This window comes from Chiloscyllium plagiosum, unplaced genomic scaffold (assembly GCF_037043375.1).
Source record: "Chiloscyllium plagiosum isolate Xiang-an unplaced genomic scaffold, Cpla_swu_hap1 HiC_scaffold_9, whole genome shotgun sequence".
Lineage (NCBI taxonomy): Eukaryota > Metazoa > Chordata > Chondrichthyes > Orectolobiformes > Hemiscylliidae > Chiloscyllium > Chiloscyllium plagiosum.
In genome coordinates this window covers 36,366,295-36,388,048 of record NW_028270147.1, presented here as the reverse complement: position 1 = coordinate 36,388,048, position 21,754 = coordinate 36,366,295, and the positions used below count along the sequence as shown (strand labels likewise).

At 48.7% G+C, this 21,754-nt stretch overlaps 2 protein-coding genes across 3 annotated transcripts in view; one reads left to right on the top strand and one right to left on the bottom strand.

The window, feature by feature from the left end:
• The window catches only part of urod (uroporphyrinogen decarboxylase), a 60,510-nt gene extending 42,934 nt beyond the window's left edge, over positions 1–17,576 (bottom strand). Inside the window, exons 1-4 of one of the 2 annotated variants that reach the window (XM_087990541.1) lie at positions 17,447–17,572; positions 8,963–9,075; positions 8,029–8,108; positions 7,740–7,787 (exon numbers count right to left, since the gene is read on the bottom strand). In XM_087990541.1, coding sequence (XP_087846667.1) covers positions 7,740–7,787; positions 8,029–8,108; positions 8,963–9,075; positions 17,447–17,469 — 264 coding nt within the window. In that variant the 5' untranslated portion in view covers positions 17,470–17,572. Of the gene's footprint in view, positions 1–7,739; positions 7,788–8,028; positions 8,109–8,962; positions 9,076–17,446 lie in introns of both variants that reach the window. The other variant, XM_087990542.1, reaches the window with a different exon arrangement.
• Positions 17,577–17,579: 3 nt separating this feature from the next.
• Positions 17,580–21,754, top strand: part of hectd3 (HECT domain containing 3) — a 65,663-nt gene continuing 61,488 nt past the window's right edge. The window contains exons 1-3 of the mRNA XM_087990540.1: positions 17,580–17,689; positions 19,498–19,821; positions 21,115–21,275. Coding sequence (XP_087846666.1) covers positions 19,504–19,821; positions 21,115–21,275 — 479 coding nt within the window. The 5' untranslated portion in view covers positions 17,580–17,689; positions 19,498–19,503. The remainder of the gene's footprint in view (positions 17,690–19,497; positions 19,822–21,114; positions 21,276–21,754) is intronic.

Below are 21,754 nucleotides of genomic sequence, written 5' to 3'. Positions count from 1 at the left end.
GAGAGAGAGAGCGCGCGAGCGAGAGAGAGAGCGCGCGAGCGAGAGAGAGAGCGCGCGAGCGATGAGAGAGAGAGCACGCGCGAGCGAGAGAGAGAGCACGCCGCGAGCGAGAGAGAGAGAGCGCGTGAGCGAGAGTGAGCCGCGAGCGAGAGAGAGAGAGCCGCGAGCGAGAGAGAGAGAGCCGCGAGCGAGAGAGAGAGAGCCGCGAGCGAGAGAGAGAGAGCGCGCGAGCGAGAGAGAGAGCGCGCGCGAGCGAGAGAGAGAGCGCGCGCGAGCGAGAGTGAGAGCGCGCGTGCGAGCGAGAGAGAGAGCGGCGCGTGAGCGGAGAGAGAGAGCGCGAGGCGAGCGAGAGAGCGCGCGAGCGAGCGAGAGAGCGCGCGAGCGAGCGAGAGAGAGCGCGCGAGCGAGAGAGAGCGCGCGAGCGAGAGAGAGAGAGGCGCGCGAGCGAGAGAGAGAGAGCGCGCGAGCGAGAGAGAGAGAGAGCGCCGCGAGCGAGAGAGAGAGAGAGAGCGCCGCGAGCGAGAGAGAGAGAGAGAGCGCACGAGCGAGAGAGAGAGAGAGCGCGCGAGCGAGAGAGAGAGCGCGCGAGCGAGAGAGAGAGAGCGCGCGAGCGAGAGAGAGAGAGAGCGCTGCGAGCGAGAGAGAGAGAGAGCGCGCGAGCGAGAGAGAGAGAGAGCGCGCGAGCGAGAGAGAGAGAGAGAGCGCGCGAGCGAGAGAGAGAGCGCGCGAGCGAGAGAGAGCGCGCGAGCGAGCGAGAGAGCGCGCGAGCGAACGAGAGAGAGCGCGCGAGCGAGAGAGAGAGAGAGCGCGCGAGCGAGAGAGAGAGAGCGCGCGAGCGAGAGAGAGAGAGAGCGCGCGAGCGAGAGAGAGAGAGAGCGCAGCGAGCGAGAGAGAGAGAGAGCGCACGAGCGAGCGAGAGAGAGAGCGCGCGAGCGAGAGAGAGAGCGCGCGAGCGAGAGAGAGAGAGCGCGCGAGCGAGGAGAGAGAGAGAAGCGCGCGAGCGAGAGAGAGAGAGAGCGCGCGAGCGAGAGAGAGAGAGAGAGCGCGCGAGCGAGAGAGAGCGCGCGAGCGAGAGAGAGCGCGCGAGCGAGAGAGAGCGCGCGAGCGAGAGAGAGCGCGCGAGCGAGAGAGAGAGAGAGCACGCGAGCGAGAGAGAGAGAGCACGCGAGCGAGAGAGAGAGAGCACGCGCGAGCGAGAGAGAGAGAGCACGCGCGAGCGAGAGAGAGAGAGCGCGCGAGCGAGAGAGAGAGAGCACGCGCGAGCGAGAGAGAGAGCACGCGCGAGCGAGAGAGAGAGAGCACGCGAGCGAGAGAGAGAGAGCACGCGAGCGAGAGAGAGAGAGCACGCGAGCGAGAGAGAGAGAGCACGCGCGAGCGAGAGAGAGAGCACGCGCGAGCGAGAGAGAGAGAGCGCGGCGAGCGAGAGAGAGAGAGCACGCTGCGAGCGAGAGAGAGAGCACGCGCGAGCGAGAGAGAGAGCACGCGCGAGCGAGAGAGAGAGCACGCGCGAGCGAGAGAGAGAGCACGCGCGAGCGAGAGAGAGAGCACGCGCGAGCGAGAGAGAGGAGCACGCGCGAGCGAGAGAGAGAGCACGCGCGAGCGAGAGAGAGAGCACGCGCAGCGAGCCCGAGAGAGGAGAGAGCGCGCGCGAGCGAGAGAGAGAGAGCGCGCGAGCGAGAGAGAGAGAGCGCGCGAGCGAGAGAGAGAGAGCGCGCGAGCGAGAGAGAGGAGAGCGCTGCGAGCGAGAGAGAGAGAGCGCGCGAGCGAGAGAGAGAGAGCGCGCGAGCGAGAGAGAGAGAGCGCGCGAGCGAGAGAGAGAGAGCGCGCGAGCGAGAGAGAGAGAGCGCGCGAGCGAGAGAGAGAGAGAGCGCGAGCGAGAGAGAGAGAGCGCGCGAGCGAGAGAGAGAGCACGCGCGAGCGAGAGAGAGAGCACGCGCGAGCGAGAGAGAGAGCACGCGCGAGCGAGAGAGAGAGCACGCGCGAGCGAGAGAGAGAGCACGCGCGAGCGAGAGAGAGAGCACGCGCGAGCGAGAGAGAGAGCACGCGCGAGCGAGAGAGCACGCGCGAGCGAGAGAGCGCGCGCGAGCGAGAGAGAGAGAGCGCGCGAGCGAGAGAGAGAGAGCGCGCGAGCGAGAGAGAGAGAGCGCGCGAGCGAGAGAGAGAGAGCGCGCGAGCGAGAGAGAGAGAGCGCGCGAGCGAGAGAGAGAGAGCGCGCGAGCGAGAGAGAGAGAGGCGCGCGAGCGAGGAGAGAGAGAGCGCGCGAGCGAGAGAGAGAGAGCGCGCGAGCGAGAGAGAGAGAGAGCGCGAGCGAGAGAGAGAGAGCGCGCGAGCGAGAGAGAGAGAGCACGCGCGAGCGAGAGAGAGAGCACGCGCGAGCGAGAGAGAGAGCACGCGCGAGCGAGAGAGAGAGCACGCGCGAGCGAGAGAGAGAGCACGCGCGAGCGAGAGAGAGAGCACGCGCGAGCGAGAGAGAGAGCACGCGCGAGCGAGAGAGAGAGCGCGCGAGCGAGAGAGAGAGAGGCGCGCGAGCGAGAGCGAGAGAGGCGCGCGAGCGAGAGAGAGAGCGCGCGAGCGAGAGAGAGAGCGCGCGAGCGAGAGAGAGAGAGCGCGCGAGCGAGAGAGAGAGAGCGCGCGAGCGAGAGAGAGAGAGCGCGCGAGCGAGAGAGAGAGAGCGCGCGAGCGAGAGAGAGAGAGCGCGCGAGCGAGAGAGAGAGAGCGCGCGAGCGAGAGAGAGAGGCGCGCGAGCGAGGAGAGAGAGAGAGCGCGCGAGCGAGAGAGAGAGAGCGCGCGAGCGAGAGAGAGAGAGCGCGCGAGCGAGAGAGAGAGAGCGCGCGAGCGAGAGAGAGAGAGCGCGCGAGCGAGAGAGAGAGAGCGCGCGAGCGAGAGAGAGAGAGAGCGCGAGCGAGAGAGAGAGAGAGCGCGCGCGAGCGAGAGAGAGAGAGCGCGCGCGAGCGAGCGAGAGCGCGCGCGAGCGAGCGAGAGAGAGAGAGCGCGTGAGCGAGAGTGAGCCGCGAGCGAGAGAGAGAGAGCCGCGAGCGAGAGAGAGAGAGCCGCGAGCGAGAGAGAGAGAGCCGCGAGCGAGAGAGAGAGAGCCGCGAGCGAGGAGAGAGAGAGAGCCGCGAGCGAGAGAGAGAGAGCGCGCGAGCGAGAGAGAGAGCGCGCGCGAGCGAGAGAGAGAGCGCGCGCGAGCGAGAGAGAGAGCGCGCGCGAGCGAGAGTGAGAGCGCGCGTGCGAGCGAGAGAGAGAGCGCGCTGTGAGCGAGAGAGAGAGCGAGCGAGCGAGAGAGCGCGCGAGCGAGCGAGAGAGAGCGCGCGAGCGAGAGAGAGAGAGAGCGCGCGAGCGAGAGAGAGAGAGCGCGCGAGCGAGAGAGAGAGAGAGCGCGCGAGCGAGAGAGAGAGAGAGAGCAGCGCGCGAGCGAGAGAGAGAGAGAGCGCACGAGCGAGAGAGAGAGCGCGCGAGCGAGAGAGAGAGCGCGCGAGCGAGAGAGAGAGAGCGCGCTGAGCGAGAGAGAGAGAGAGCGCGCGAGCGAGAGAGAGAGAGAGAGCGCGCGAGCGAGAGAGAGAGCGCTGCGAGCGAGAGAGAGAGAGCACGCGAGCGAGAGAGAGAGAGCACGCGAGCGAGAGAGAGAGAGCACGCGAGCGAGAGAGAGAGAGCACGCGAGCGAGAGAGAGAGAGCACGCGAGCGAGAGAGAGAGAGCACGCGAGCGAGAGAGAGAGAGCAGCGCGAGCGAGAGAGAGAGCACGCGCGAGCGAGAGAGAGAGCACGCGCGAGCGAGAGAGAGAGCACGCGCGAGCGAGAGAGAGAGCGCGCGAGCGAGAGAGAGAGAGCGCGCGAGCGAGAGAGAGAGAGCGCGCGAGCGAGAGAGAGAGAGCGCGCGAGCGAGAGAGAGAGCGCGCGAGCGAGAGAGAGAGAGCGCGCGAGCGAGAGAGAGCGCGCGAGCGAGAGAGAGCCGCGAGCGAGAGAGAGAGAGCGCGGCGAGCGAGAGAGAGAGAGCGCGCGAGCGAGAGAGAGAGAGCGCGCGAGCGAGAGAGAGAGAGCGCGCGAGCGAGAGAGAGAGAGCACGCGCGAGCGAGAGAGAGAGCGCGCGAGCGAGAGAGAGAGAGCACGCGCGAGCGAGAGAGAGAGAGCGCGCGAGCGAGAGAGAGAGAGCACGCGCGAGCGAGAGAGAGAGCACGCGCGAGCGAGAGAGAGAGCACGCGCGAGCGAGAGAGAGAGCACGCGCGAGCGAGAGAGAGAGCACGCGCGAGCGAGAGAGAGAGCACGCGCGAGCGAGAGAGAGAGCACGCGCGAGCGAGAGAGAGAGCACGCGCGAGCGAGAGAGAGAGCGTGCGAGCGAGAGAGAGAGAGCGCGGCGAGCGAGAGAGAGAGAGCGCGCGAGCGGAGAGAGAGAGTGCGCGCGAGCGAGAGAGAGAGAGCGCGCGAGCGAGAGAGAGAGAGAGCGCGCGAGCGAGAGAGAGAGAGCCGCGAGCGAGAGAGAGAGCGCGCGAGCGAGAGAGAGAGAGCGCGCGAGCGAGAGAGAGAGAGCGCGCGAGCGAGAGAGAGAGAGCGCGCGAGCGAGAGAGAGAGAGCGCGCGAGCGAGAGAGAGAGTGCGCGCGAGCGAGAGAGAGAGAGCGCGCGAGCGAGAGAGAGAGAGCGCGCGAGCGAGAGAGAGAGAGCGCGCGAGCGAGAGAGAGAGAGCCGCGAGCGAGAGAGAGAGCGCGCGAGCGAGAGAGAGAGAGCGCGGCGAGCGAGAGAGAGAGAGCGCTGCGAGCGAGAGAGAGAGAGCGCGCGAGCGAGAGAGAGAGCGCGCGAGCGAGAGAGAGAGAGCGCGCGAGCGAGAGAGAGAGAGCGCGCGAGCGAGCGAGAGAGAGCGCGCGAGCGAGAGAGAGAGAGCGCGCGAGCGAGAGAGAGAGAGAGCGCGGCGAGCGAGAGAGAGAGAGCGCGCGAGCGAGAGAGAGAGAGCGCGCGAGCGAGAGAGAGAGTGCGCGCGAGCGAGAGAGAGAGAGCGCGCGAGCGAGAGAGAGAGAGCGCGCGAGCGAGAGAGAGAGAGCGCGCGAGCGAGAGAGAGAGCCGCGAGCGAGAGAGAGAGCGCGCGAGCGAGAGAGAGAGAGCGCGCGAGCGAGAGAGAGAGAGCGCGCGAGCGAGAGAGAGAGAGCGCGCGAGCGAGAGAGAGAGAGCGCGCGAGCGAGAGAGAGAGAGCGCAAGCGAGCGAGAGAGAGAGAGCGCGCGAGCGAGCGAGAGAGAGCGCGCGAGCGAGAGAGAGAGAGAGAGAGCGCGCGAGCGAGAGAGAAAGAGAGAGCGCGCGAGCGAGAGAGAGAGAGCGCGCGAGCGAGAGAGAGAGAGCACGCGAGCGAGAGAGAGAGAGCACGCGCGAGCGAGAGAGAGAGCACGCGCGAGCGAGAGAGAGAGAGCGCGCGAGCGAGAGAGAGAGAGCGCGCGAGCGAGAGAGAGAGAGCACGCGAGCGAGAGAGAGAGAGCACGCGCGAGCGAGAGAGAGAGCACGCGCGAGCGAGAGAGAGAGCACGCGCGAGCGAGAGAGAGAGCACGCGCGAGCGAGAGAGAGAGCACGCGCGAGCGAGAGAGAGAGCGCGCGAGCGAGAGAGAGAGAGCGCGCGAGCGAGAGAGAGAGAGCGCGCGAGCGAGAGAGAGAGAGCGCGCGAGCGAGAGAGAGAGAGCGCGCGAGCGAGAGAGAGAGAGAGCGCGCGAGCGAGAGAGAGCCGCGAGCGAGAGAGAGAGAGCCGCGAGCGAGAGAGAGAGAGCCGCGAGCGAGAGAGAGAGAGCCGCGAGCGAGAGAGAGAGAGCCGCGAGCGAGAGAGAGAGAGCCGCGAGCGAGAGAGAGAGCGCGCGAGCGAGAGAGAGAGCGCGCGAGCGAGAGAGAGAGCGCGCGTGAGCGAGAGAGAGAGCGCGCGTGAGCGAGAGAGAGAGCGCGCGTGAGCGAGAGAGAGAGCGCGCGTGAGCGAGAGAGAGCGCGTGTGAGCGAGAGAGAGAGCGCGCGTGAGCGAGAGAGAGAGCGCGCGTGAGCGAGAGAGAGAGCGCGCAAGCGAGAGAGAGAGCGCGCGTGAGCGAGAGAGAGAGCGCGCGTGAGCGAGAGAGAGAGCGCGCGAGCGAGAGAGAGAGAGAGTGCGCGAGCGAGAGAGAGCGAGAGCGCGCGAGCGAGAGAGAGAGAGAGCGCGCGAGCGAGAGAGAGAGAGAGCGCGCGAGCGAGAGAGAGAGAGAGCGCGCGAGCGAGAGAGAGAGAGAGCGCGCGAGCGAGAGAGAGAGAGAGCGCGCGTGAGCGAGAGAGAGAGCGCGCGTGAGCGAGAGAGAGAGCGCGCGTGAGCGAGAGAGAGCGCGTGTGAGCGAGAGAGAGAGCGCGCGTGAGCGAGAGAGAGAGCGCGCAAGCGAGAGAGAGAGCGCGCGTGAGCGAGAGAGAGAGCGCGTGTGAGCGAGAGAGAGAGCGCGCGAGCGAGAGAGAGAGAGAGTGCGCGAGCGAGAGAGAGCGAGAGCGCGCGAGCGAGAGAGAGAGAGAGCGCGCGAGCGAGAGAGAGAGAGAGCGCGCGAGCGAGAGAGAGAGAGAGCGCGCGAGCGAGAGAGAGCGAGAGCGCGCGAGCGAGAGAGAGAGAGAGCGCGCGAGCGAGAGAGAGAGAGAGCGCGCGAGCGAGAGAGAGAGAGAGCGCGCGAGCGAGAGAGAGAGAGAGCGCGCGAGCGAGAGAGAGCGCGCGAGCGAGAGAGAGAGAGAGCGCGCGAGCGAGAGAGAGAGAGAGCGCGCGAGCGAGAGAGAGAGAGCGCGCGAGCGAGAGAGAGAGAGCGCGCGAGCGAGAGAGAGAGCGCGCGAGCGAGAGAGAGAGCGCGCGAGCGAGAGAGAGAGCGCGCGAGCGAGAGAGAGAGCGCGCGAGCGAGAGAGAGAGCGCGTGTGAGCGAGAGAGAGAGCGCGTGTGAGCGAGAGAGAGAGCGCGTGTGAGCGAGAGAGAGAGCGCGTGTGAGCGAGAGAGAGAGCGCGTGTGAGCGAGAGAGAGAGCGCGTGTGAGCGAGAGAGAGAGCGCGAGAGAGAGAGAGAGAGAGATTGGTTAGAAAGACATAAAATATTGATTGAGCAATAAATATTGTATGGCACATTAGGATCTTTTATGTCCGCCCGAAGGGACAGGCACAATCTCAAGTTTTACACCTCATTTGAAAGTGGGCAACTCCAACAGTGCAGCACTCAGTCAGACTTGAAAGAACAGCTGACTTACGAAATAATAATACTTCCACTGCATTACAGATGATACCTGCCCATTTGCTCAAGAGCATGTACTACTTGTCTGCCAGGAAAGGTAGAGAGCTGTTAATAAAGCACACAGTATTCTTGGCTTCAGGAACAAGGAAATACAATAGAAGAGCAGGGAAGTTTTGATGAACCTATTGAGGATATCAGTTAGAGCTCAGCTGGAGTATTGTTCTGGGTGCTAAACATTGGACTGTTGTGCTCGGAAGAGGACAGGGCTAAAGATTGGTTAGAAGTTCTCAAAACTACGAAGGGTCTGGATGGAGTTGGTAGGGAAACATTGTTACTGTTCATAAAATTATCAAGCACCAACTGGTGCAGTTCTAAACTGTTTTGCAAAAACAGCAATTGCAAGGTGAGTAACACTTTTTCAGACTGGTTTAGGTCTGAAATGCACTGACTGGCTATGTGAGGGGGCAATTCAACTGAGGCTTTGAAGGCGGCATTAGATGATTATTCAAATCAAAACGATGTACAGGATTTCAGGAAAAATGCATGAATTTCACACTAACCTTAAATGTGCAGAATGAGGGCTTTCTGCCTGTAACAATGCAGTAATGCTGCAAGGTACAATGGTACAAAAGATGTTACAGATATTTAGTTAAACATCTGGCTGAAGTAATGTGTTTCATATCATTTCCCAGTTTGTTGCAGTAGCCAAGGATGGGAAAGACTGTTTTCTCTTCCCTTCAATTCAGCTGTTTTTCCAATTGTTTTCAGATAATTGGAGCTTAACTGTCCGATTTCTTAATTCAACTGCTGGAATTAATCTAAAGTCCATTAAATGCTTGAACAACTTACCTGCAATGTTAGTTCACAGCTAATTGCCGGAGTGCGACAAGCTGTGAAGAAATCCTGAGTTGCTCGTGTCTCTCTGAATTCTGCGGGAAGGGACAGAAGTGTCCACAGTTAATACAGGAATTCAATCACCAAGAAATAACTAAAAGATCTCCAGGGTCAATGCCATCACAGCTTATAATGTCACTTCTCAATTTATATTGCTATCTGAAGAGGTGTGGGGAGGAACAATGGGAGCTGGTTTTGTGTCTGCAATTTCCTAAATGGAGAGTATCCAGTCTTGATTATAATATCCGCAGGAAATGATGATCCTTTCTATGCACCACCTAGTGGTCAATTTATCACTCAACGAGAGACTGGCCAAGTTTTGGGAACAATGGCAAGATAATCAAAATGCTGACAAGAGCACTTTGGACCAGGAGGGAGATAGTCCAAATGGATAAGGAGAACAGAAGGCTTACCATAATAACAGGGGCCTGAGTAGCCAAAAGAACATGTTGCCTACTTTGTGACTGTTTCAGGATGTCGTGAAGCAGCCACTTAGGGGTGCTAAGAACTAATTGGCGTGATCCAGCAAGAGATGGAAAAACAAGAGAATGATATTCTGCCATAACTTGTGTAACATCTTCGCTCCATTTCTCTCTCAAACGGCACAGCTCAAATCATAAAAAACTCAAAATTCGCCAGATCTGTTGCCCCATCCTCATTAAGCGGTCCAAAGTGAAAGCAAAATTATTGTTAGATCTTTACAGAAATGTTCATGTCAGGTTTTATGGGATACCATGAAGTCTTCAGAAAAACCATCAAATCCAGTTTAATTAGGTTAGGGCTTAAGTGCAGGTGCCAGGTCAGACCCAACAACAGTAATCAATGAGAAGATCTCATGTGTGTTGTTCTGAATGAGATATCTATTTTGATTCATGTTTCTGATACTTACCCGGGAGATATCTTCCTGCCTGCCTCATACACCAGACAGGGACATAGTCAGTTACCTTTCCCCATGCTGCTCTGAGGAATGTGTCATTTTTCAGTGGAGGAAAATTTTCAGAGCTAAAAATTAAACAATAATCACTTTCAGATAAATGTTAACTTAAGTACGTACACAAGTTGTTAAAATTTAATAACTTAGTAGATAAAAATGTTGTCAGTGTTAATAACAAATGGATTTCCAGTAAAACACATTCTCAACAACATTTACTCTTGGGCTCTCACACTTCATTGTAAAATGTGCATCATGTTATACTTTCTGTACTTGGAAAAAACATTACAGCATTCAGATCAATGTACTGAGAAAAAATAGCATAAAAATATTCAGACAATATATTCCAGTCATATCTTAAGGAGGTCTGTTCTCATTTAAGATAATTATATATTAGTGTCAGATTATGGAAATATTGCTCATCAATGCTGGTTGATCTCCTCTAGAGAAAAGCTTATAGACACAAGCTTATAGCTTTGCTGACAAGAGAAAATGAGTTGGTTGATCCAAGCCTCTGCTACAAGCAGCTTATTGGGGGGAGTGAAATCTTTGAATGTCATTATAGATTATCCCAAACAGTTAGGTGAAATTGATAAATTTTAACTTTCAAAGCTAATGCTCTAGCAAGTGCTCCGTTGCTGTAGGGATTCAAAATTTGCCATAGCCTCCTCATCATGTTTCCCCTCTCTGCATTTCCCCATCTCACTCTCTCAGAAAACAGCAAGTAATTATGATTATCAATGAGCATGTACAAGACTTTAGTTGGGCCCCAGATGAAATACAATGTGCATCTCTGGTTGCCTCATGAAAGGAAAGGTGTGTTTGCAGTGGAGGGGGTGCAGAGGAAATTCACCAGGATCTGGTCAGGGGTGGTGCACTTTATTTAAGAGAAGTTGGATAAGCTTGGATTGTTTTATTTGGAGCAAAACAGGAGGAGGAGCGAGTATTTAAGAGGTCAGAGAATCATATAGCATGGAAACAGACCCTTCGGTCCAACTCATTCATGCCAACCAGACACCTAAATAAATCTACTCCCATTTGCTAGCATTTGGCCAATATCCCTCTAAACCCTTCCTATTCATATACCCACCCAGATGCCTTTTAAATGTTGTAATTGTACCAGCCTCCACACTACTACTTCTGGTAGCTTATTCCATACTCACATCTTCCTCTGTGTGAAAAAGTTTTTGAGGTGCTTTTTAAATCTTTCCTCTCTCTCTTAAACCTGTGCACTCTCGTTTTGGACTCCCCCACCCAGGGAAAGACCTTGTCTATTTACCCTATGCATGTCCCTCATGATTTTATAAATCTCTGTAGTCACCCCTCAGCCTCTGACAATAGAGGGAAAATAGCCCCAGCCTATTCAGTCTCTCCTTGTAGCTCAAACCCTCTAATCCTGGCAACATCCTTGTAAATCTTTTCTGAACCCTTTCAAGTTTCACAACATCCTTCCTATAGCAGGGAGGCCAGAATAGCATACAGTATTCCAAAAGTGGCTGAACCAATGTCCTGTACAACCGCAACATGACCTCCCAATTCCTATACTAAATGCACTGACCAATAAAGGCAAGCATACCAACACCTTTTGACTATCTTATCTACCTGCAACTCCACTTCCAAGGAACTATGAACTTGCACTCCAAGACCTCTTCATGCAGCAACATGCCCCAGGACCTTACCATTAAGTACACAAGTCACGCCCTGATTTGCCTTTCCAAAATGCAGCACCAAGCATTTATCTAAATTAAACTGCATCTGCCACTATATCTGATCAAGATTCTGTTGTAATCTGAGGTAACCTTCTTTGCTGTCCACTATACCTACAATTTTGGTGTCATCTGCAAACTTACTAACCATACCTCCTATGTTCATATCCAAGTTGTTTATATAAATGACAAAAAGCAGTACACATAGCACCTATTCTTGTGGCACACCACCAGTCACAGGTTTCCAGTCTGAAAAGCAATCTTCTACTACCATCCTCTGTATACGACCTCTGAGCCAGTTCTGTATCCAAATAGCTAGTTCTCCCTGTATTCCATGTAATCTAACCTTGTTAAGCAGGCTACCATGAGGAACCTTGTCAAACTCCTTACTGAAGTCCATACAGATCACATCTATTGCTCCATCCTTATCAATCCTCTTCGTTACTTCCTCAAAAAACTCAATGAGACGCGATTTCCCATTTCGACTATTCCTAATCAGTCCTTGCCTTTCCAAATGCATGTAAACCCTGTCCATCAGGATTCCCTCCAATAACTTGACCACCACCGACATCAGGCATATCAGTCTATAGTTCCCTGGCTTTTTCTTACCACCTTTCTTCAATAGTGGCACTACATTTGCCAACCTCCAGTCTTCCGACACCTCACCTGTGGCTATCGATGATACAAATATCTCAGCAAGGGGCCCAGCAATCACTTCTCTAGCTTTCCACAGAGTTCAAGGGTACACATGATCAGGCCTCAGAGTTTTATCCACCTTTATGCATTGTAAGCTGTCTAGCACCATCTGCTCTGTAATATGGACATTTGTCATGATATTGACATTTATTTCCCCACATTCTCTATCTTACATGTCCTTCGCCACAGTAAACACTAATGCAAAATACTCGTTTAGTATCTCCCCCATCTCCTGCGGTTCCACACATAGGCAGCCTTGTTGATCTTTAAGGGACCCCTTTTGTCTCTCTAGTTACCATTCTGTCCTTAATGTATTTGTAGAATTCCTTTGGATTCTCCTCAACCCTATTTGCCAAAGCTATCTCACGTTCTGTTTTTGCTCTCTTGATTTCCCACTTAAGTTATACTTCTACTGCCTTTATACACTGCTTGGGATTCACTTGATCTCTGCTGTCTATACCTGACATATGCTTCCTCCTTCTTCGCGACCAAAACCACAATTTCAGTCAACATCCAGCATTCCCTACACATACCACCCTTGCCCTTCACCGTAACAGGAACAAACTGTCCCGGACTCTGACTATCTCATTTTTGAAGGCTTCTCATTTTCCAATCATCCCTTTACCGGTAAACATCCACTCCAAATACATTCAAAATTGGCCTTCCTCTGATTCAGAACTTAAACTTTTAGATTTGGTCTATCCTTTTCCATCACGATTTTAAAACTATTAGAATTATGGTCACTGGACCCAATGTGATCCCCCAACTGACTCCTCAGTCACCTGCCCTGACTTATTTCCCAAGAGAGATTCAAGGTTTGCACCTTCTCTAATAGGTACCTCCATATACTGAATCAGAAAATTTTCCTGTATACACTTAAATTCCTCTCCATCCAAGCCCTTAACACTATGGTAGTCCTAGACTATGCTTGGAAAGGTAAAATCCCCTACCATAACCACTGTATTATTCTTACAGACAACTGAAATCTCCTTACAAATTTATTTCTCAAATTTCCCACTGACTATTGGGGAAAGAGTCTATAGTACAATCCTAATAAGGTGATCATCCCTTTCTTATTTCTCAGTTCCACCGAAATAAATAACTTCACTGGTCGTATTCCCAGGAATATCCACTCTAAGCACAGCCATAATGTTATCCCTCAACAAAAACGCCATTCTCCCTTCTGCCCTGCCCTCTTTCTATCCTTCCTATAGCGTCTATACCCTGGAACATTAAGCTGTCAGTCTTGTCCATTCCTGAGCCACATCTCTGTAATTGCTATTGTTAGGTGCTTTTCCTGAGGTTTCACACACGAGATGCAATTCAGGCATTCCAACTTCTGCAAGCAGTTAAAGTTTATTACAACCTGTACAAGCTAGGTGACCCCCTTTGACCCTCTTCACAGGCGTGAGAAGTCAAGTCAAAATAGACCCCAAACAAAAAAAACAACTCCCTTATACAGGTCAGTTGGTAATGCTCATGGTAACTCCAGCCACCCCCTCCTCCACCCCATAACCATGTTACCCTAGGTACAATGGTAGGGTGAGGTCATCCTTGGAGAAAATGCACATGTACATGCCATAATCCTGGGGAATCGTTATGCAAATAATTTCCTGACTTCATGATTTCCCCAAGACAATGCAGGTGCGACATATCTAGCTTCGGAGGACGGCTATGAAATTATTTCTGAATGGAAGGGACTGAATGATAGTTTACTTTGATAATAGTAGCAAATGACTGTCTAAATGGAGTGGGAGTGATCTGCATTCCTGCATGAATGTCATCCCCACCCACTTCCAGAATGTGGAATCAGTGCAGTTTAACCCTTTACTATTACATTAATGCCCAGAGAGATAGTTCAATTTAATCTTTTAACATTACACTAACATGCCCTGAGTTCAGCCTTATCTGTTAAACTGCATTTACTTCAATGAATGAGGTCTATCAGTCCTACCTTGCTCTCTGCTTTATTCCTGTCTGCTCAGACTGCTTGGCTTGCTCCTTTTCCCTACTATACCAGTCTCGAATTGATTTCTTTCCTCACTATCTCCCTGGGTCCTCCCCTTACAAATTTAAATCCTCTTGAGCAACTCCAGCAAATTTCCCAGTATATTAGTCCCCTTTCAATTCAGGTGCAATCTGCCCTTCTTTATAGGTCATTTCTACCCCAGAAGAGATTCCCATTATTCAAACATGTGAATCCTTCTCCCCAGCATCAGCTCCTCAGCCCTATCCTTCTATTCCTACCCTCACTAGTCCATAGCAATGGGAGTAATCCAGATATTACAACCCTTGAGGACCTCCATTTTAAATTCCTGCCTAACTTCTTGTACTACCTCCTCAGAATCTCATCCCATTCTCTTCCTGTGTCATTAGTTCAAAGGTGTAGAATGACCTCCTGTTCTCTCTCCTTCTTGAGAATATTCTGCAATCTTGATCCTGATGCCAGGGAGGCCACGCACCATTCTGATGTTTCATTGTTGGCTGCTGAAACGTCTATCTGTGCCTCTGACTTGATAATCCCCTATCACAACTGATCGCTTGAAATCTGGCTTAACCCTTGTTACATTAGAGCCAGTCTCAGTACTAGAGACTGCCAGTGCTACATTCTCCTGAGAGTCCATCACACCCTATATTTTCCAAAACAGCATACCTCCTTGAGATGGGGTTAGGCAGAGGAGACTCCTGAACAATCTGCCTCCCTGTAAACTCATTGCCTCAAACTGCCGTTCCAACTGATCGTGTGATCCGACAGGATTCGCAACCAATCACACATCCTGAAGACATAATCACCAGTAACATAGAAACTCTTCTCATCGAACAGGAAGAGCACATCACTCTACTAAAGCCATCTTTACATCTTAATTCATAGCCTCAGGAAAGAGTCTTACTGCTGTCAAAAATACTGCTCCAGGCTAACCTAGTACCTATGTTTTATATTTTTAATGTTTAATCAAGAGACAGATCTCAATAAAACATATCAAAAAAAACTCTATTCACTGTTGTAGATTTACAAACAAAAATACAATAAGGTTACACTTTTGAAAAGTCACTTAGCTGCTCCCCTGCTCAGCTCTCCCACACAGGTTTCTCCAAGGTGAGCTGTGAATTTTGCTGTTAATTTTTCTTACTCGACTCTGATGTCCAGATTCATGAAATCAATCAGAACTGACAGCTATACATATTCACTGCAGCTTCATTTCTGTTTGATTCACTCCCCATGTGGTTACTGCCTTTGTCTGCCTTCCTCCATTTTAAAGTATTGGTATTTTGATCTTTCTTTCCCTCAAAATTCCAAAACAATGCAACAGCTTATAAAACAGTAATTACCATTCCCAGATTTCGAGGAAATCAGTTCCAACACTAAAAATACCTTAAAAAGGAACAGTTCATACAACCACAACTTTTTTCCCATTCTCGATCTTGGATTATCCAGAATCCTTGTTGTATAAACCACTTGGGACATGGACAGGGTGAATAGTTGTTCCCTTAGTTGAAGGGTAAATAACAAGGGGTTTAATTTTAAGGTGAAAGACAAAAGGTTTAGAGGGGATTTGAAGAAATATTTTTTCACATGGAGGATGGAGGGATCTGGAATACACTGCGTGGGAGGACAATTGAGGTGGTAACTTCACAACTTTTAAAAAGTTATGTGGATCAGCACCTGAAATGTCATAACATTCAAAGCTATGGGGCGAGTGCTGGAAAGTGAGACTAATGTAGATTTAGCATAGCTTTGGGGGTACAGATGCGATGCACTGAAGCACCTCTTCTGTTCTGTCTGATTCCATGCTATTCCTCCACATAACAATTTGACGTTAGCCTGTATCTCGTCCTTACATTTAAACTTATATTTAGACTTCATAATATTTGCAATGTATACAATTAATTTTTGTACTTCAAAATTATGCCAAACATCATTCAAGGACTAAATAAGTAGTACAAGACTTTTGAATAAATCCTAAATTTTTGACACAATATTCACGCATATGATCATTGTATTATTAAAGTACCAACATACAATTAGTCACACTTCTGTACAAATGCAATAATTGGAAGAGTTTTATATAAAAATATTATTTAGGTCAAGCAGTTCAGAAGTAATTTTTTGACACTTCTTCCAAGGCTACATGTTTAATATCTGACATCATACAAACTTCCCTATGCAGTTAATAAAAAGGAAAACCCATTTGGAAATGCTTAAAATCTTTGAGTAGGAAATGTTGGATTGATTTTTTTTCCCAAATCATAAATATAGAAGTCAAAAATATATCAACATAAATTAACTCAAAGTAACCTCTGTAGTTAGCTGATTTAAGAATTCTAAGATTCCTTCAGCTGAAGTATACAGATGGCTTGTCTGTGTACCAAAGACCTTCTGTATGGTGAACTGGGGCTGAGTAACAATCTGCCAGATATCCTCACCTCTGCTACAAGGACATCTACAAGCAAGTAGTGAAGATCATGGATACTGCTGCAGACAACTGGGCATGAGAAGTGAGGATAAATGAAAACATCAGCCGACTGAGAAATGAGCCCAGAAAAAAAAGACTACCCAGAGTGGAGTTCCTGCGCGACTTCAGGAGATGATCAACACTGAGCTGACCATCAAGGCACAAGCCACCACCTCACAAGATGGGAGGCTGCCAATTAAAAACATGTCACTTCCCTTTTAATTCCGACTAACACTTTCACAACATATTTAAAGTGAATGTGACAATACACTTGACAAACTTGTGAACTTAAAGACCAGAATATGCTGAGATGTTTTTCTGTTACATTATGACAGAGTTTTACCATGAAGAGACTCCTTCCGTTTTGAAGGATATGTTTGTGCACTTGAATTGCGTCTGAGCATTTCCAAGAAGCATCCAGCCTACAACAAACTGATCTTATCTATCAAAACAGTTGTCTGGTATGCTGATAATAGAAAATAAGGATATCTTTTGTTTCAGATAAGGGTGTGTTGCATATCAGCTAACTGCAAAGTCATTTATCCCTGGAAGCAGAAGGTGGTGGGTAATTACTGGAATTACACCAATGAAAGGCATAATTTAAGAGTTGAAACATATAGGGAATTACCCAGTAATCAAACTATTTTCAAATAAATTTACATTAATAAAATCACATAAAAATGCCATCATCACAATGATGGATTTTGTCAGTTGATGATCACTAATGCTACCTCTAACTGGCACAAGATGTGCAATACTAAACTAAATCCACAGATAAAGCTTATAGTGGACAGAATAAAAAGCTGCATATTGTGATATAATCATATCCTCAGGACCAGAGATAAACTATGAAATGAAGTGGTGTCTTGTCAAATTTCTAATCATTCCTTCAAATTAGAAGATAACACGCCATCTGCTGAAAGACCAGAAAATTAATTACAAGATCATATTTGGCAAAGTCTGTCATTCAAGTTCCATCATCATGCAAATATCGTGGCTTTTGAATGCAGCACAGCATTGTAAACAACACAATAAAATACATAGGGAGTCTGCCAATACAGGAAATGTCAATCAGGAAGGTCGTACTCACCGTATTTGAAACACATTAAAAACATGCCTTTTTAAAAAAAAAGTCTGACATTTTCTACAGTCAATGTTTATAAACATTGACCGGCCGACTACAAACATTAACTATTGAATCCATTCGGGTTACATTTATACGATACGATTGTCATGGTTAAGATCATGGTTACACGACGCCTCTTCGCAGTTACATAACTTCACCGTGAAGGGGATGGTTGGCTGCTTTAATGGGAATACAGCCCAAAACTAATTTATGGGATTTTCTCGGAGTGGTCATCACCACCTTGAGAGTTATATTGTTTAAACAGTGAGATGGTTTTTGTTTATTAAGTTAACCGTTTTGTTGACGTTCGGGTAGTTGTGTAAAACTCTCAATGCCCGGTGACTGACTCGAGTTCTCTGCGGGACGGTTTGCAGCGTCCACTGCTGGGATTGAAACTTCGCCGCTCGGAGTTTTACAGCGTGCCCCGGCTCCTGCTGTTTAAACACCCGCTCTTACTTACTCGAAGAAATCGCCGTCCCCCATGTCGCTCAGGCTCCTAGTCTTCCTTTGCTGTTCCTACCCTGCAAGCCCCGGGCGGCGCCATGTTGGCAGGCCTCCACCCACGTGATCCCGTCCGGCCAATTAGCGCCGGCCCTCTGGCTGGGGGCGGTGGGCGGGAAGATCACATGATCTCTCGGAAGGACCTCCGTGGGGAGGGGGCCGCAGCGCGCCTGCGTCAGGAAGCAGAGGGGAAGTCAGTAAAGTAAGTCCAGTCATGGTGTGGTCTGGGGTGGGGGGCGTTCAGAGGTTTGAAATGGGGCGGATAGATGAGGAAATGTCAAGTTGAAGGGTAACTGTTAGCAATGTCAGCAGGGAGACGGAAGTTGGCGAGTTTTGAAATAAATGCTGATCATGTTGTGAAAACAGCTGAGGGAGCCCATTATTCAGCTTTGAATGTAAAGTGATGTTGAACATAATCCATGTAAATCTGCTGAAATCTGAGTTTTCAGATGTGGAATATCATTTCAACTTGAACTGTTTATAGTGGACCTTGACCTATTCCTCCCTCAAACTCTTAGCACTGCCTTATTCAGTTATGTTTCCCAAATCTGGTTGGATGTGACCCTGAAAGTTCAATTGCATAATTTTAATTCTTCCCCTCCAATTGGCCCACCCTTTTTAAATAACGCTTTTCAAAGAAAATTGTTATTTTTAAAAAATATTTTAGTGCCCCTGTAATTTATTTTTCTTCCGTGTTGCTCTCATGACAACCCAGTGTTGTGTTAGTGTTTCACTGCCTAGTTTGTTTCTTTAAACTATCCGTGATCAAGAATTTGTTATGTGACAACAGGACGGGGGGGGAGGAGTTAGATGATCTAAAAACTGAGATTTTACAATTTTGCTTGAATCACTCTCCTTTTCCCAACTTTTATGATGTATATGTTATTTTAAAATGCTCCAGTTCATACTTTTGTGAAATCTGTTGCAATTCTTAATGTTATTTGTGCACATATTACCATTGATAAGACCATAAGAAATTGAAACATAAGTAGGCCATTTGTCCCCTTGAGCTTGCTCAGCCAGTTCAATAGCGTTTTTATTCTCCTACTTTTCCCTATAACCCTTGCTTCCAGTACTGATCTAGAATCCATCCATCTCAACCTTAAACATATATAAGGATTCTGCTCCCTTCAATCTCTGTGGCAAAAAGTTCCAAAGACACTCAACCCTCTGAGAGAAATAATTTCTTCACATCCCTGTCTTAAGTTGGCAACTCTTAATTCTGAGACTATGTCCTCTGTCCTAGCCTCTCCCATGAACAGAAATATCCTCCTGAAGTTTCCCCTGTCAAATCCCTTAAGAGCCGAATTCTTCTGAATTTCAATGAGTCCCAACCTGCTCAACTTTGCTCATAAGACGATCTCTGCATACTGGGGATCAACCAAGTGTTGTGACAAAGGATCACTGAACTCAAAATATGAAGCCTCTATTTTTCTCTCTTGATTGCTGCCAGACCTGCTAAGTTTCTCCACTTTTGTTATGTCTTTGAAGTTATGCATTCTTTCATTCCACCATTTTCTGCTATTTACTACTGCAGTTGGCCATTTCTAGTATTATGAGAAAGTTAGGACTGTAGATGCTGGCGATCAGCGTCAAGAGTGTTGTACTGGGTAAGCACAGCAGGTCAGGCGGCATCTGAGGAGCAGAAGAATCGACATTTCGGGCATACGCCTTTCATCAGGAATCTGCCTGAAGGGCTAATGTCTGAAACGTCAATTCTCCATTTCCAGTGTTACCTCAGAGTATTAATCAAGTTTATTACTCATCTTATTTCTTGTATAACCTTTCACATTTTTCTATGATTGTTTTTTAAAAAAATGAGTAAAATCTATAAGAGGCCATTATAGAGCTCTGTAAAGTGAAAGAGATTGGCTACTTAATCTCGGGAGTTACACTGTAAAAAGAACCTCCCTGCAAAATTACTTTTCCTGACTGAAATGCAATTGTGATAAGAGTATAGGTCACATTAGCAGTGACGTATCAACATTCAAATTATTTTGCTTATTTTAGATTGCAATGAATCCCGACAATCCGCATCAGATTTCAGGAAGAATCAGGTTTCTGATTGAGTGCATCGATTGCTTCAGGAACAGTAAACCTTTGCCAGAAGCCTTGTGTTATGTCCCCAAAGAAGTCTTGTATAAGTTTTGGAAAGACTCCACCTTGTCTAGTACTGTCGTTGGGCGATCTCAGTACATTGTTTCAATCTGGCAGTTAGCCTCTCAGCCTCAGCGCAAGAAACTCTTTGATATTGAATTAAAGAGAGGGACCTGCATCAAAGCAACAGGAGAGGAATACTGCAACAGCCATGGCCTATGGGTGAAGCTGAATCAGGTGAGTTTCTTGGGAGCCATTTTCTGATTTTTGTTTTTAATTGTCATGGTAGAATAATCTTACTGTCATATCGGGGACTTTTTCTACTATTGTACATTTCATAGTGTAGCTTCATCTGCATTTTATGATTGTTTCATTTGTAAATGGCTTTAGTAGTGTGCTGGACTTTGTTTGAAGTGTTGAACAGTAAATCAGTGAGTGAGGTAAAAACATTTCTGTTGTGTTGGCTCACCAAAGTCACCGATAGATGACAGATTTTGGTAAAGCATAATGATGATACCAGCACCTCTCATCGAACCTTTTCTGTAGTGCTGAGTCATTTCAAAAATGAATTGTATACAAAGCAAGTAATGGTTAGTGTGATCATTGCATTTACAGTGTTAAGGTATTAGCTTAGTGGTGCACTTCTATAGTGAGCCACAAGTCTTTAAATAAGTGTACTTATTGAGTAGAGCAAGAAGCTATATCATTAAGTACCAACAATATCGAACTGTAGTATAGCACACGCGAATGTTTTAAAAATTGCTTAATTTATATAAAAGCAAAGTACTACAGTTGCTGAAAATTAGAATTTTGGAGATAAAATGCTGTTGAAATTCAGCATGTCTGGCAGCATCTATGGAGAGAGAAATAAAGTTAAAGTTTTGAGTCAGTTATGATTCTTCAGAATGATAGATTCTTATTAGACATGGAAATCAAAATTATCAATGGTAAGTGGGAACATGGGGTTCAAAATGCAAGTAGAATAGCTGTGATCTTACGAAATGGCAAAACAGGCTCAAGGGCCATTTTGTCTACTTCTATTCATTTTTCATATGTTTTTATATCCCAAATCTAATGGATGGATTTGAGTGACAGATTTGAATATGGCTCAGAGAAGATCTAAATAGTATTTGGTGAGGATTTCAATCCTGAAAATTTTTAAAGAATCCATTGATATTAAGTTACGGGGCAAATTGGCTCTCTCTTGTTTAGAATGTTGCAGGTTGTTTTATTTACAATGTTGTTTTAGAATATTGCAGCTGTCAAAGTATAAGCAATGTTTTCAGAACAGGTTGGTGGATGTGAATGACCTGAAACCTCCTCTGTAGGATAGATCTTAACTGAAAAGATAAATACATGTCAGGGAAAGGCCTGGAGCATGAGCTACATAATTATAATGACCTTGAGTTGACAAAGTGTGGCAGAGGTATTCACTGTATTGATTGCAATCCTTAGTTTTGGAATTGTAATGTTATGTTTTTATATGATGGATCAATTATATGATCTCTCAATGTCTCACTGATGCTTTAGGAGCAATTACAAGAATACAATAACAATTGTCAAGAAACAGAAGGCTGGATTCTTCTGTGTAAGCAGCCTGAAGGTGGCGAGCGACTTGTGCCAGTGGAAACACCCGAAAGGCTTCAGAAACAGCACCAGATTTTTGGCTATGATTACAGGCCATGTAACAGGTAACTTTTAAAATGCTATCGTGCAATATTAATTTAACATAACAGTAATGAGTATGATATGTATGTATTTGTATGGATATGTAGCATTAAGAGCTTGCAAATAAAAAGCAACTATAATATAGAGAACCATCCCAAACATTGACAAAGATACAACTCAACATTAGTGGACACTGGGACAAAGGAGAAAATATTACCAATGGTAACCTTAGGTCAAAGAGTGAATTTTAAATAAGGTCTTGTAAGCACAGAGGTAGTTAGACAAGATGAGTTTGGGGAAGGAATTCTGGATCATGAACCTTTGGCTGAACATATAACTGGTTTTGTGGGATATACGGAAAATGATTGCGGTCAACAGCACAGAAAAAGGTCCTTTAGCCCATCAAGTCTGCACCGATCAAAAACAACCACCTAACTACTCTAATCACATTTCCCAGCACTTATCTTGCATCCCTTGGCATTGCAAGTGTACATCTAAATAA